Source organism: Haliaeetus albicilla, chromosome 13 (genome assembly GCF_947461875.1).
Source record: "Haliaeetus albicilla chromosome 13, bHalAlb1.1, whole genome shotgun sequence".
In the NCBI taxonomy this organism is placed as follows: domain Eukaryota; kingdom Metazoa; phylum Chordata; class Aves; order Accipitriformes; family Accipitridae; genus Haliaeetus; species Haliaeetus albicilla.
This window is the reverse complement of record NC_091495.1, coordinates 31494979-31508194: the sequence shown is the minus strand read 5'-3', so window position 1 is coordinate 31508194 and position 13216 is coordinate 31494979. Positions and strand designations below refer to the sequence as shown.

Genomic DNA, 13216 nt, shown 5'->3' with positions numbered 1-13216 from the left:
GCAGATAACATGGCTTGCGTTTTTATAGAAAAATGTACAGGATAAGCAGAAAGCACACTTCAAGTAATAATCAAAGATTAAAATATGCTTTAGTAGCTACATAAAAAAACATCAGTAAGTTCAGGTTAACTGCAAACACTTTGGGAAAGATTAGGAAGCAGAAATCTGGGGAGGAATTGTGAGGTGGTAAACAACACAAGCCTCCTAAATTTTTGTTACTTCATCCTGTTAAAGGACAAAAGCCGTACACTAAGGACATGAGTAGAAGAAGGACAATTACAAAGAATACATTCCAGACACATGTTCAAGACCAGCTAAAATCTCACCTAACATATCAAGATACAGACTTACCTCCAAAGAACTGAGAGCAGACATTACAACATCTCTGTTGTCATCCCTGAGCCGACCAAAAATTGCTTCTTCTATGAAAGACTGATCAAAGCCTTCCTGAAAAAACAAAGGAAAAGAGCCAAAGGGAAAAAAAAAATTTGTTGGTAGCACAATTTACAGGCTTTTAATGATATATCTGAATCGTAGTACAAGAAAAGCAGTTAACATCATCTAAATTAAACCTCACAGGCAGACTAACTTTCAACAACAAAAGAAGGAAAACCGGAAGAATCCATTAACTTAGATTTTATCTTAGACTACAAGCAGCATAATAAACAAGAACTATATCCAGGCTCCAGAATACAGGAAAATGGTGACAGAAGCCTACTGAAAACACCATGAAAAACAGTGAGGATGACATAAATCGTTTAATGTACCACTCATCTTCAACTGATATGTCTGGCAAACAGCTTTTTGAAGACATTATGTGTTAAGTCAGTTCTGTAAGTGAGAGATTCAGGACACAAACCTTTGATGTTTCAATAACATCTTTCAAATGCTGAAGAGCCAGAACCCGCACAGCTGGCTGAGGATGATTCAAACTAAGCAGTAGGGAGGTATCAGAGTCTTCCAGAAACTGAAATACAGATTTCAGAGTGACTCACTACATGTTAAAAATACTTCAAGTATATATAAGGATAATGGAAGAAATTCTTTCAGCAATTTTTTTGTACCAGAAGAAAATCTGTATAATTCAGACCCAAAAAGCATCAATTACAGAACAATGATGTTTTTTAACTGTTTCAAATTTGGTCAACTTCACTTTAGCAGACAGTTTTTGGAATATAGCTTGAAAAGTACAGTAAGCCACAGACACCTTTTTGTCCTAGAAAAGCACTACACTTATCTAAGGATTCTGAGAAAGCTCTAGTGATGATGTCAGTGTGACAGAGCACAGATAGAAACTGTTAAAAAGGCATCCCTGCCAGTCCAACTGCATGCACTTATCGCAGGAACCTTAAAGGCTAGAAGAGTCATATGCCTTTGTTCTGCATGCCTTCTTTTTCTGGTAATCCACTTGGTATTCAGTCACAGAATCTCTGCCATCGTTAAATCAGTACAAAAACACATGAAGCACTTCTTTATGTAGTTTATCATCTTCTCCTAAGTGCTTTTGGTCTTTCAATCATTGCAAACAACAGCCATAATACTAACCATCTCTTAATAATAAATTCCTTGGACAGATCTGTTGCACTCATGGTTATTCTGTGTTAGGCTGAGTTTCAACTGCTCTTCAGAAATGGCACAGGAAGAACTCTGCAGTCACTCTATTCTTCCATGTTACCAACTGTAAACATTCATAAAATCAATGCAACAAAAACGACCAAGTCACCTTCACTCAACAATGATAAAGTTGTTTGTCAGCTTTCCTAAAACAGATGCCTCTGACACTGACAAAATCTATAAGATGAGACCTTGCTGGGCACCACCATGTTGTCATTATCAACCACTACAGTATAGGTAGTGGCCACGTTCCTAAGGAAAAAAAGTACTGATAGCAATTGGGGCAGGTGGAAATGCATAAATTTTAACCATGAAAAAAAGCTCACAGTCATGACCCTTCATGATAAACATGAACTTGAAAGATCTGTTAGCTTTTGATTTTACCACCGTTTTGATCAAGGCCCCCCCCCCCCCCCCCCATCACATTTACATAAGTTGGGTTGTTTTGGCTTGTTGGGGGGGTTTTTTTGGTTTGTGGTTCGGGGGGTGGTGTTAGGGGGAATGGTAGATATTTTGTTCATGTTGAGAGCTGGCAACTAAGCACCACACAGCCACTCACTCACTCCCTCTCCACCCAGTGGGATGGGGGAGAGAATTGGTAAAAAGTAAAACTTATAGGTTGAAATAAAGACAGTTTATAAGGACAGAAAGGAAGAAACAAATAATGCTAATGCTAATAATAATAATAGAATTGGAACATACAAAACAAGTGATGCACAATGCAGTTGCTCATCACCCACCGACCGATGCCCAGTTAGTTCCCAAGCAGCGATCCCTCCCAGCGCCACTCCCCCCAGTTTATACACCAGGCATGACATCCCATGGTATGGAATAACCCTTTGGCCAGTTTGGGTCAGCTGTCCTGGTTGTGTCCCCTTCTTGCTGGCTGGGCAAGAGAGGCTGAAAACTCCTTGACTTAGTCTAAACACTACTTAGCAATGACTGAAAATATCAGTGTGTTATCAACATTCTTCTCATACTGAACGCAAAACATAACACTATACCAACTACTAGAAAGAAAAGTAACTCTATCCCAGCCAAAACCAGTACAGTTTAGAAAGAGGAAGAGAGAGCAGAATTTTCCCAAAATATCAGCCTTCTGACAGTATAACCAGGTAAGAGCTAGGATCATGAGCTGAGCTTCTACCTACCTTGTATTTGCCACAGCTTAATGAAAGAGAAATAAATTGGTGAAAAAGATCTTGGTCAGCCTCATCTGTGCAATCTTCCAGGTGCTTCTCCAACACAGAGTCTAAGGCTTTAGGGTACCTGCCAACAGACAAAACCCCCAAAATTTTCCACAGAGCATTACAGAAGAACATGTATTTACTAGAGAAATACAGGGAAATACAAGGAAGGTGAATGCACACGCACTCATCTGAACCAGCTATTTTAAGTAGCTTTACAAAGGCAATCAACGATTATGTCTTAACACAGATGAACAATACGCAGACCACTAGGATAAATAATGAGCAGAAAAGGTCATGCTAAACAGCAAACACCTGTACAAAGCCAGTAGGTCTGTGTCCATGTATTACAGTCATAACAAAATATGTAAGGACAGATCAGTAAAATAAAATTTGCACAAAGGTTAGGAGTCAGTTATTTTTACTCTATTTATTTGGGCAAGAATATTGTGCTTACTACACCCAATAAGCCAAGATCATAGTTAACATCATCACTCTACAGACTGCAGGTCTGTCACAGAAAAACAGAACTTACTTTCTCTCAAGAAGTCTGATAAGAGGAAGCATCTTTTGATTGAGTGCAGCCATTTTGGGGGGATTAGATTCAATCTCTGTACCACAGGAGATAAACTCTTCAAGAAACTTGCTAAAATTACAAACAATAGAAAAAGCCACCATTTTTTGGATAGTACAGTTTCCATTAACGTTACAAAGCACACTGCTAAACAGGTTAGGATTAATATGCATTACTTATTGCAAGTACAGATTTGCTCCCAGCCTGAAGTTTCACTCTGTCCCACAAGTACTCCCACAAGTGCTAAAAGCATGGCTCTTCTGGATTACTGAATGTTTCACTTTCAAAATCCAGGTTTGGAGCTAACTTAGGAACTCAGGAAAAAATGCTCATACAATGCTAATACCATTTTCAGGAATTAGTTGTTATTAAACCAGAAATGACAGTAGTACTGCAGAAGAAAAATAATCAAAGTCAACTCACGAAGCCAACAGGTGATCTAAATCCTTTTCCAGTGGTATACTCTGAAGAATAGCTTCAAGATGTTGGATGTAAATCTGATTCTGTGTCTCCTCAGGTTCTTCTTGTTCCTCTAAGGACAACACATAATCATAAAAAATGAGCAATAGTTTGAGAATAACTCCTTCATACTGATTAAAGCTAATAGCTTGTACAGGCACCATCATTTGGTGAACCAAGCACACAACCTGAAGACCACTGTAGCACTAACTGTCCGTGAGCTGCTAGCAATGCTTTATACCAATGACATTTAAATGCCAAAGGCTACCAATAAATTCAAGAATGCTTTGGAATGTTCCAGATGTGCTACCACAACCTGTGTCAGGAACTCCCTACAGCATTTCTTGGCGTGAATCTGGACCTTTTCAACAACAGAGCTTTCCCAGTCATGATTTGGCAGTTACAAGTCCACAGTGCAAACGGACTCAGTAGTGCAGACACAGGCTATTGCTGCATGCCAGTCAGCCTTGCTGTCCCAGACTGTTCCCAGGCACATTTAATTCATCAGGTAAACACAGATCTCCACTACTTAAACTACATACGGAGTACATGTAATCTACCTAAAAATGATTTTGCAGTACTACAATACATCTCTAAGAGTCAGAAATTTCCTACATGAAAATTAAGTTACTGCTGAAATAAAACATTTAAATCAAAGCGATATAGATATAACAATGCCTAAAATAGCCTCCTCTGTAGGGTCTGGGAAAAGAAAAAAAGCAATACACACACAAAAGCTCAGTCAGGTCTTCACATGTATTGGCCCAGTTTTAATGAAGAAGCAACTAAAATTACACAGCTACAACACTGATCACAGCCATTTGTCCTTAGGACTCAACAAAATTGTAAAAACGTATGCTAACTTACCTGTATCAGTTTTCATGACAGTGCAAACAAGGTGAGGCAACAGGTAATGCAGAAGAGGAGAGATATCATAGTCTGCTGAAAGGCCTTGCAAAAGTGTTACCAGTTCTGGGGTTTTGCACAGATAATTAAATGGCCTGCACAATGGAACAAGGAAATAATAATAATTAAAAAAAAAGTATGTATGTTCATCTGGGTTACCAACACTTTCAAACCACACAGACTTCATAAGGATTCAACTGTCAGCATCAGGTAACAGCCGCATTGTAAACAAATGCTGAAAAGATTCAAGGGTTTCCACTTCCTTACTGCCAGAGGTTTATTGGTGCATTTAATGTCCAAGAAGAAAAAGCACTAACTGTTGCAGAGCAAGACAGACAGATTGATGGGAACGAAATACTACATATACTTCCAGAAGAACACCTGACTTGTGGGACCAAAGAAGTGGTGGTATAAAACCACTTACACTTCAGGTGTCAAACTATATGAACTCAAAGCCCTTCCACTGAAGGAACGGAACTTCTTTTTTCCAAGCTATTCAAATAACCTCAAATTTGCACTACCATTATTATGCCAGCTTCTCTTCCAGGATTCCCACTTTCAAGAAAACCTCTTACTGGCAGGGTTCGGTTTTGCACATTGACAGCAATCCTTTACTGAGAGAAGTGGCAGGAGAGGCACCAAAAGATGACAGACTCGCACCACTGAGACTCCTTAGCTGTAGTGAGCACACAAATTTTCGAAGTAAGCCAAAGAAACTTGGGAGCCCTTTGAAACGTCAAGTACCAAAATTTCAAATAAGGAAGTATCCCTTCAGTGAGAAGGATAAAAAAATCCAAATTATCAAAGTGCAGCCTGAGCTTTTAAAAAGTGGGAAACTCAATTCATGTAGACTTACTTCTTCCCAAGTTTGTCTCCCTTCTGAGTTTGCAGAAGTAGGTTCAAGCACGCCACGCCATCCCTGACTAACGAGGGCACTTTAGATAATGTCTTGCTTATCTGTAACATCAAGGAATGCACCAAGGAAGTCTCCACTGTCACTTTTACTGTCATCTGGCAGATTATCATGTATGTTGCAGCTCTGTAATCCTGTATAGAAGATTTCAAGCCCTAGGAAAAGAGATAAAGGTGGATTTTTAACACACACACGAATTAAAAAAAGAATCCATTAACATAAAAATAATTTCTTTCTCACACCCATGGAATTACACCACCTTCTTCTCCATGTGTTAATTTTTAAGGGATCTATAAATTCAACTTTGAAAAAGAAAAAGCTGTCATGCAGGGTGCACACACACAGAAGACACATTCACTAACTGCTGCTCTGTCTGTTAACAGAGCAACAATCCTGGAGGAAAGAGGATATTAAAGCAGGCTGTCCACCCTGACTCCATTTCCTCATTGTTTAGCACGACAAGTCTCTAAGGCAAAGAGGTTCATTCAAACTGTGTATCCAATTCTCACAGCTCCATTCCTCATGGAGAGTAGGAAATAGAGTTCTTACAGTGCTCATCTGAGGTGTGAAAAATCATTATTATTCATGGAGCTTCACCTGCCTGATGTTTCAAAGCATGCTAAGAGCAGTATGATACATTGCACGTACAATGGCCCTCTTGAATGTTATCTGCAGACGCATGTCCGCAGAACACAGTACACTTCATCACACAGGAAGGAAAACAAAGCTTCACGTACCTTTTGGATGTAAGGGAGCAGCATAGAGACTATACTGTCTGTTATCTTCTCTGCAGCTCCAAGAGCTGATACAATGGTGGAAGCATAAAACACAAGAAGAACTCTCAACTGAGCTGAGTTGCCAGGACACTCTGAAAAGACCTGGACCACAGAAAAATCAGTTGTTCAGACATCAAGAAAAGTGGAAATGCACATACGGCTTCCCCCCAAACCAGCAAAATCTCAGAACTCCAGCATGTAAGCTCTACCAGCTCCTGCTGGCACAACTCGTCATCACCTCCTCCTAGAAGCAACCCTCAGAGGTTACTGCTCCCCCTTGCAGACAAGGTAGAAGGAAATGGGTGCTGCTCCTCAGCTACTGTAGTTAATCATAATAAGGTAATCTAAATCACTTGTGATTTTGGTGTAATGCTCAAGACTGAGAACCGGACAGCTGAGAAGCTGACTGGTATATGTTTAATACCCCCTACTACATCTGTGAACAAACCCTGTTACTGTGTGTGCTTTGCTTAGTTTGACAGTACACGCATTCTAGTTCTCTAAATAATTGGAACTGTCCTACATCTTACCCTTCTGAGACTATAAAACTAGCACTCTACTTGACATTAACTGAAAAAACAAATAAATCCTCACCTTCTAACATTCTCAAATTTAACTTCTCATTAATATTGGAAGACATACTTTTAAAACACCCATGACAACCCCCCGAAAAGACATCCCCAAATTCAAAGCACAGTTACAAACCAACAGAAGGAATGATTTTATAAAATAAATTAAGACAATGAAGTACTTTGAAGCAATACAGTATCTTTAAGTAATACAGTATTGCCAAATTGTTCTGTCATGGCTCATTGGTTCTCAGCCACTTCCTTGCAAGAATTTCTGACAGACTGTCATCTATACAAATAATAAGAAAAGAAATTGTCATTGTTTACTAATAAATTACTCCTTTTATTATTTGATATGTAATTCAAAATATTAGTAAATAGCGGGGAAAACCAAGTGACAACAAACAAATAATTTTCTAGAATAAATGAACAACCTTCACAGATTTTGCCACCAGCCTGCAGATGAAATCCATGAAATCCAGGTCTTTGTAGCAGTGTGTAATGACAGTACCCCTTGCCAGTGGGACTCCAGGTTTCTTTACATGGTAAAAAAAGTAAAATTAGAACACTCAAGGATAAAGTGAAGCACCCAAAGTAAAAATTAATATAATCTCTAAATTAATCCTACTGATCAGTTAACATCATTTAAACTGAAATAAGTAATGGAAACCCACACACTTCTCTGGAATTTTTTGTATCTACACTAAGACAGGTGATAAAGAGCATTACATTTAATCTATATTCAAATAAACATATATTTTAGTAACTGACATATCTTCTTAGCAGTAGCAAATACTCACACGTTAAAAGTGTACTCTGCCAAAACAGAGTAATTACAATCAAAGCTTTTTATAATTAGCTTTATATTTAAAGAAAGATGGCAGAAACAACAGGTGGGCATCCAGGCTCCACCCCTGCAATTAAATCTTTCAGTACAGTTTTACAACTAACCACATGAACAGGTGGGCCATATTCATAAACCTAGTAACAGAGTCAAGATATTATTAATAAAGTCCCTCATGTTTCTCCCAGCTTGCATCTGTTAAATACTTCACCCTTATTGGATCCATCCAATGCCATTTATGAGTTGGGCTGCTTATATTTAAAAGTTGAATAACTCTCACAAAGAGTTTAGTCTCATGATATGGCAGAACACAACCAATCAAACTATCTTGATTGTAGAGATGGATGTGAAATCTAAGGAAAAAGCACATATATATCGTTAAAAATTATCTGCAAGTCAAAAAAAAGACCCAGCCACGTTCTTCTTAGAACACCTGGTTTACTTGCTTTTAAGCAAGACATGATTGTCATACTGATTCAGACATATGGTCCACCTACAGTTGAGAATCCCAAGGTGGCTTCTAGCCTATATGTACTAGAGGAAAGAAACAGTGCTAGCTATTTTTTCCTCACTCTCAATAATTTTAGGTCCCTATAGGACTTAAGATTATCTTAGTTTCTTCTGCATAGATTTCAATATTAAACCAGACATTACAATAATCCAGTATGAATTTCAGTATAATACATATATAAAAAAAATTTGATTCAAAGGTTGTATCAACAAAATCACCCACTCCTTCATGACATGGAATATTACACTTTCTGCATCTGGATAGGTTAATTTATATAAATAAATACAACATCACTTCACAAAATACTTTGTTTGTTTTTTCTTCACACCTTCTTACATAACCCTGAAATAAGAATACTCAGCTCATGTTATAATACAAGGGCATGATATTCATGGTTCACAGCTAATATTGAAAATTAGCTATTTTACACAGCCCATTTCTAAAAGCATATTACATAAATGTCTCTCTAGGTCCTCTGCAAGATGGCTAGAGCTGGGCAAACTTGGTGAAAGCCAGGCAAGGAAATAATTGCTTTTATACAGAATATCATGACAGATCAAATTTTTCACAGAAATTTATCAAAAGACAAAAAACTAATTGGCAAAAAGGAACGTCTGGCCCCATAAAGACTAAGCTCAAATGGATGTTTTTAACATTTTAACCTGTATTTTCAGAAAACTAAAGTAAAATTATTCAAAATTTCTTTCATTGGGGAAAAAAATTCTGGCATTTCTAGTAGCCTTAGCTATTGACATGTAGGATATTCAGTGGATTACCTGTGAATCAGCCATTCAAGGCACTTCTGGGCTGGCTTAAGCATAAAGTAAGGGGACAGGTGAATCAGGAACAATGAAATATTCTTATTCAGCTGCTGATTTACTGCTTTAGACTGAACACTGCGTTCCAGGCCTTTGGATGTGGAACTAAACAAACTGGACTGGAAGACTTCAAATGAAGGATCAATCCCCATCAGCTCTTCTAAGCCAGTGCATCCTGTGGAAAAAAATGGAAGAATGCTTTAAACGCAGCAGTTTTATTCAGCAGTCCTACTCATCTACCTCCTCACTCGCATATCCAAGTTCTTTGCTGTACTGGTATATGTCATCCTCATTAAGCAAACCAAACCAAATAGTAAAAAGGTCTAAGTCCAAAACTTTTGCTACACTTAAAGTATTTCTTCAGCGATGAATAAAAAGAACATTAACAAGGATCAGCAGTGCGCTCTTGCACCAATGTAGGCCAGCAGCATCCTGGGCTGTATTAGCGAGAGCGTAGCCAGCAGGCTGAGGGGAGGTGAGCTGTCCCCTCCATTTGTGAAATTGCATCTGGAGTACTGTGTACAATTTTAAGCTCATCAGTAGAAGAAAAACATTGCCATCTGGGTGTGAGTCCAGCAGAGGAACACCAAGACGTTCAGGGGACTGGAAAATAACATACAAGGAAAAGGAGGAACTGGGTTTGTTCCATCTGGAGAAGAGAGAGTCAAAAGGAAATCTTCCTGCTGTCTGCAAGTACTTAATGGGACATAGTGTAGGTTACGAAGAAGATGGAGCCAGACTCTTCTCCGAGATGCACAATAGAAGGATGGGAGGCAACAGATGCGAGCTGGAACACAGGAAATTCCAAGTCAACATATGGATTGATTTTTTTTTTTTTGAACACTGGAGTGGTCAAACACTGGATCAGAGGTCCAATATTGGATCAGAGACCATAAAACCTCCATTCTCAAACTCAGCTGAACAAGGACCTGAACAACCTGCGCTAACTAGCCCTCTGCTCAGTTGGGTTAGTACCAAATGACCTTCAGAGGTCCCTTCCAGCCAAAATTATTCTATGATTTTACAGGGATGAAGCAAGCAAAGGTACCTCTTTGAATAAATTAAAATACAATATTCCATGTACACCACTGGAAAACCATTGGAATGATTTCTTTCTTTTATACAAGCTTGTAAATATTAATGGCTAAGCACAAAGCAGACAAACTCAGCTGAAATAAAGAAACCAGGCAGCTGGCTGAAATATGGGAGAAATAAATGATTACATGCAGCACTTCTATAGTAACTATTTAAGAAACTAAAAAATACTCTGTGTTGCATCAAAGACATATATATCTACAATCTTGTTACTTAAAACCGATATACGATATCAATCTTTCTGTTTTTAGAAAACAGCTTTCTTATTCAAGAAGTATCACATTCCTGGGTAAAGTTCTCTATCAAAAATGGACAGAGATAAGCACAAAGGCTATGAAGTGTGCAAACACAGCAATGGTTTCTGACACTTTACATTGTTTGTGGCCATAACGTTACCAAAGAACGGGGTGTCAGCACATGTTCATGAAATCACAGTGCTCAGGCTGGAAGGGATGTTGGGAGACGCTTTAGTCCAAGGGTCTGCTCAAAGCAGGGTTAGCCCTGAAATCAGACCAGGTTGCTCAGGGCATTATCCAACTGGGGTTTTCAGAAGGACGGAGAGCACAACCTCCCTGGACAACCTGTTCAACTGCTTGACTGTCCTCACGGTGAAAAAGCTTTTCCTTATATCCAGTTTGAACCTCTATGGTGTCAACCTATGTCCACTGTCTCCCGTCCTCCAGCCACGCACTCCTCTGGACAGCCTGACCCATCTTCCTGAAACCTCCTCAGAGGTATTGGCAGGCTGCTGTTAGACCCCTCAAAGCCTTCTCTGCTCCAGACTGAAGGAGACCAGAGACATTCCTCTCACCAAGCCCCTCTTACGGGGCAAATTCTCCAGCCCTTGACCACCTTGGGGCCCCCGACTCTTCCCAATCACCTCACCCTTCACGTGCCCAGAAATGGGCTCCAGGAGGACCTGCTCCCCGTTTTTCCCATGGACTGGGGTGATGCTGACCAGCCTGCAATTTCTTTAATTACCTTTTTGGCCTTTTTTTGCATACGGGTTTGCCTTTCCCGCCGGTCTTTCTCCAGCAGTTTTTTGGACAGACGATTTTTAAAACCGCTGGCGTCTGAACGGCCAAACTCACCGATTGCAAAAAACGTGTCCCTGTCGATGCCAGCAGCCTCCTTGCCGCTGAAGAGCAGCGAGGCGACCTCGCTGCGGCTGAGGAGGCTGGGATCGCTCTGGGGAAGCGCCAGCCGCTTCAGCTGCTCCGCCAGCGACGTCATAGCTTCGTGCTTCCAGGAAAGGAGCCGCCAAAGAAACCTAACGGAAGAAAACCAAAGCAGGCCCGCGGATAAGGCAGTCGCACGGAGACACGCCGTCCCCCTCTCCGCCCCCGCTCCCGGTGCAGGCCCCGCTGCCAGCTGCCCCTCGGGGGGGCACGCACGCGGGGATGGGCCGGGCCCAGCCGAGCCGGGGAAGAAGAGGGACAGCGGCAGGCGGTGGCAGGGGCCCCCATCCCGATCCCGATCCCGATCCCGATCCCGATCCCCGTCCCGATCCCCGTCCCGGTCCCGGACACTGACCTGGCTCCGCGCCGCTCCCCGCCGGGCCCCACGTGGGCTGCGCGCGCCGCTAACCCGGAAGCAGCGTCTCCAGCGGAACGGGAAGTTCCCGCCCCTTCTCCTCAGGGCGGTGAGGCGGGAGCGCCCCTGAGGAGGCGCCGCCTGCAGGCGGGTCTCCGTGAGGGAGGCGGCCGTTGTTGGCCGTTGTGGCCGGTTTCGGGCGTCCGGGCGGGTGCCTCGGAGCTCAGCGTCCGTGTGGAGGCTCGGTGCCGGTGTGGGGCGGGGGCCAGCCTGTCGGTGTCGGGGAAGCAACCGGTGGAGGCGAGCAGTTGAGGTGTGAAGGCCGGCAGCGCCGGCGGGAGAAGCCTTAGTGAGGTGTCTGTGGCGAGGCGTGCTGCTGGCTTTGTGCTGACCTCAGCGAGGCAACAGCCCGGGCTGCGGGTGGGGGATCCACTGAACACGGTCAGCGTGTCTTAACAGTAAGGGCGCGCACACCTGGAGTTGTTCCACCTTGGGATTTTTCCACATCTGGAGCGAGTGGTGCTAGGGGGAGTGCAGGACTGCCATGACTTGAAAGCGACCGGGGTGTGTATGAGCTAGATCCCAGTTGCAGAACCACAGAACTATGTAGGTTGGAAGAGTCCTCTAAAAGATGTCTGATCTAGCCCCAGAGCAGGGCCAGCTTAGAGCAAGTTGCCCAGAGTTTTGTCCAGTTGTGTTTGGAGTATCTCCAAGGATGGAAATTCCACAGCTTCACTGAGCCTCTCATCCGAGGTTTGGTTATTCCCAGATTAAAAAGAAATTCCCAGTATTAAAAACCATGATGTCTCTCACCAGTTTGCATTGAAGGCTGCAAGGTTCTGCACCTGGAAGTCGATGCACAAAAGCCAGAAAGGGAACATGGCTTGTGACAAACCAGGAGAAGCCGGGCGGGGGGGGGGGGGAGGAGAAAGAAAGAAAGAATTTCAGTTGATGTCAGCGGATGGACAAGATAATGCCAAATATAACAATTCCAGCACCAGATCCATAAAATTATTTCCATGTATTGTTGAGAAGCTGTATGGCTATGGCAGAAATAACAAATTTGTTCACATAGTAAAGCTGCCTTATTTGACAATCATTTAGCATAAAGTAGAAATACAAAAAGCTGGCAAAAGCTTAGGGTTGCAGAGAATTGTTTGATTGCTTAATTTTATCCGTGAGGAGTATTCACTGATTTCAACAAGACTCTTGGCTTGTATTAAGTTAAACCTTTGTAAGAGTGGGAGCAGAGAGAGAAAATGAAGCTGGATGTCTGACTTTGTGCCTGATTATATTTGCTGGTGACTTGTCAGAGAGCATGTATTAACTATGTATCGTGTTACTTCTGACGTGGTATTATCTGGTTGTAATGATGGCAATTGCTGAGCTGTTATGGGTTGCTACCACTGCAGTTACA

At 41.7% G+C, this 13216-nt stretch overlaps 1 protein-coding gene across 3 annotated transcripts in view; it reads right to left on the bottom strand.

Annotated features, from left to right (window-relative positions):
• The window catches only part of HEATR1 (HEAT repeat containing 1), a 39443-nt gene extending 27584 nt beyond the window's left edge, over positions 1-11859 (bottom strand). For all 3 annotated transcript variants that reach the window (XR_011327532.1, XM_069800679.1, XM_069800680.1), the window contains exons 1-13: positions 11800-11859; positions 11358-11536; positions 9130-9346; positions 8054-8195; positions 7433-7534; positions 6391-6531; positions 5597-5808; positions 4702-4835; positions 3799-3907; positions 3337-3447; positions 2766-2883; positions 860-967; positions 352-447 (exon numbers count right to left, since the gene is read on the bottom strand). Coding sequence is in view for 2 of the 3 variants with exons in the window: in XM_069800679.1 (XP_069656780.1) it covers positions 352-447; positions 860-967; positions 2766-2883; positions 3337-3447; positions 3799-3907; positions 4702-4835; positions 5597-5808; positions 6391-6531; positions 7433-7534; positions 8054-8195; positions 9130-9346; positions 11358-11499 (1632 nt within the window). In the remaining variant the exon portion in view is untranslated. The remainder of the gene's footprint in view (positions 1-351; positions 448-859; positions 968-2765; positions 2884-3336; positions 3448-3798; positions 3908-4701; positions 4836-5596; positions 5809-6390; positions 6532-7432; positions 7535-8053; positions 8196-9129; positions 9347-11357; positions 11537-11799) is intronic.
• Between the last annotated feature and the right edge of the window lie 1357 nt (positions 11860-13216).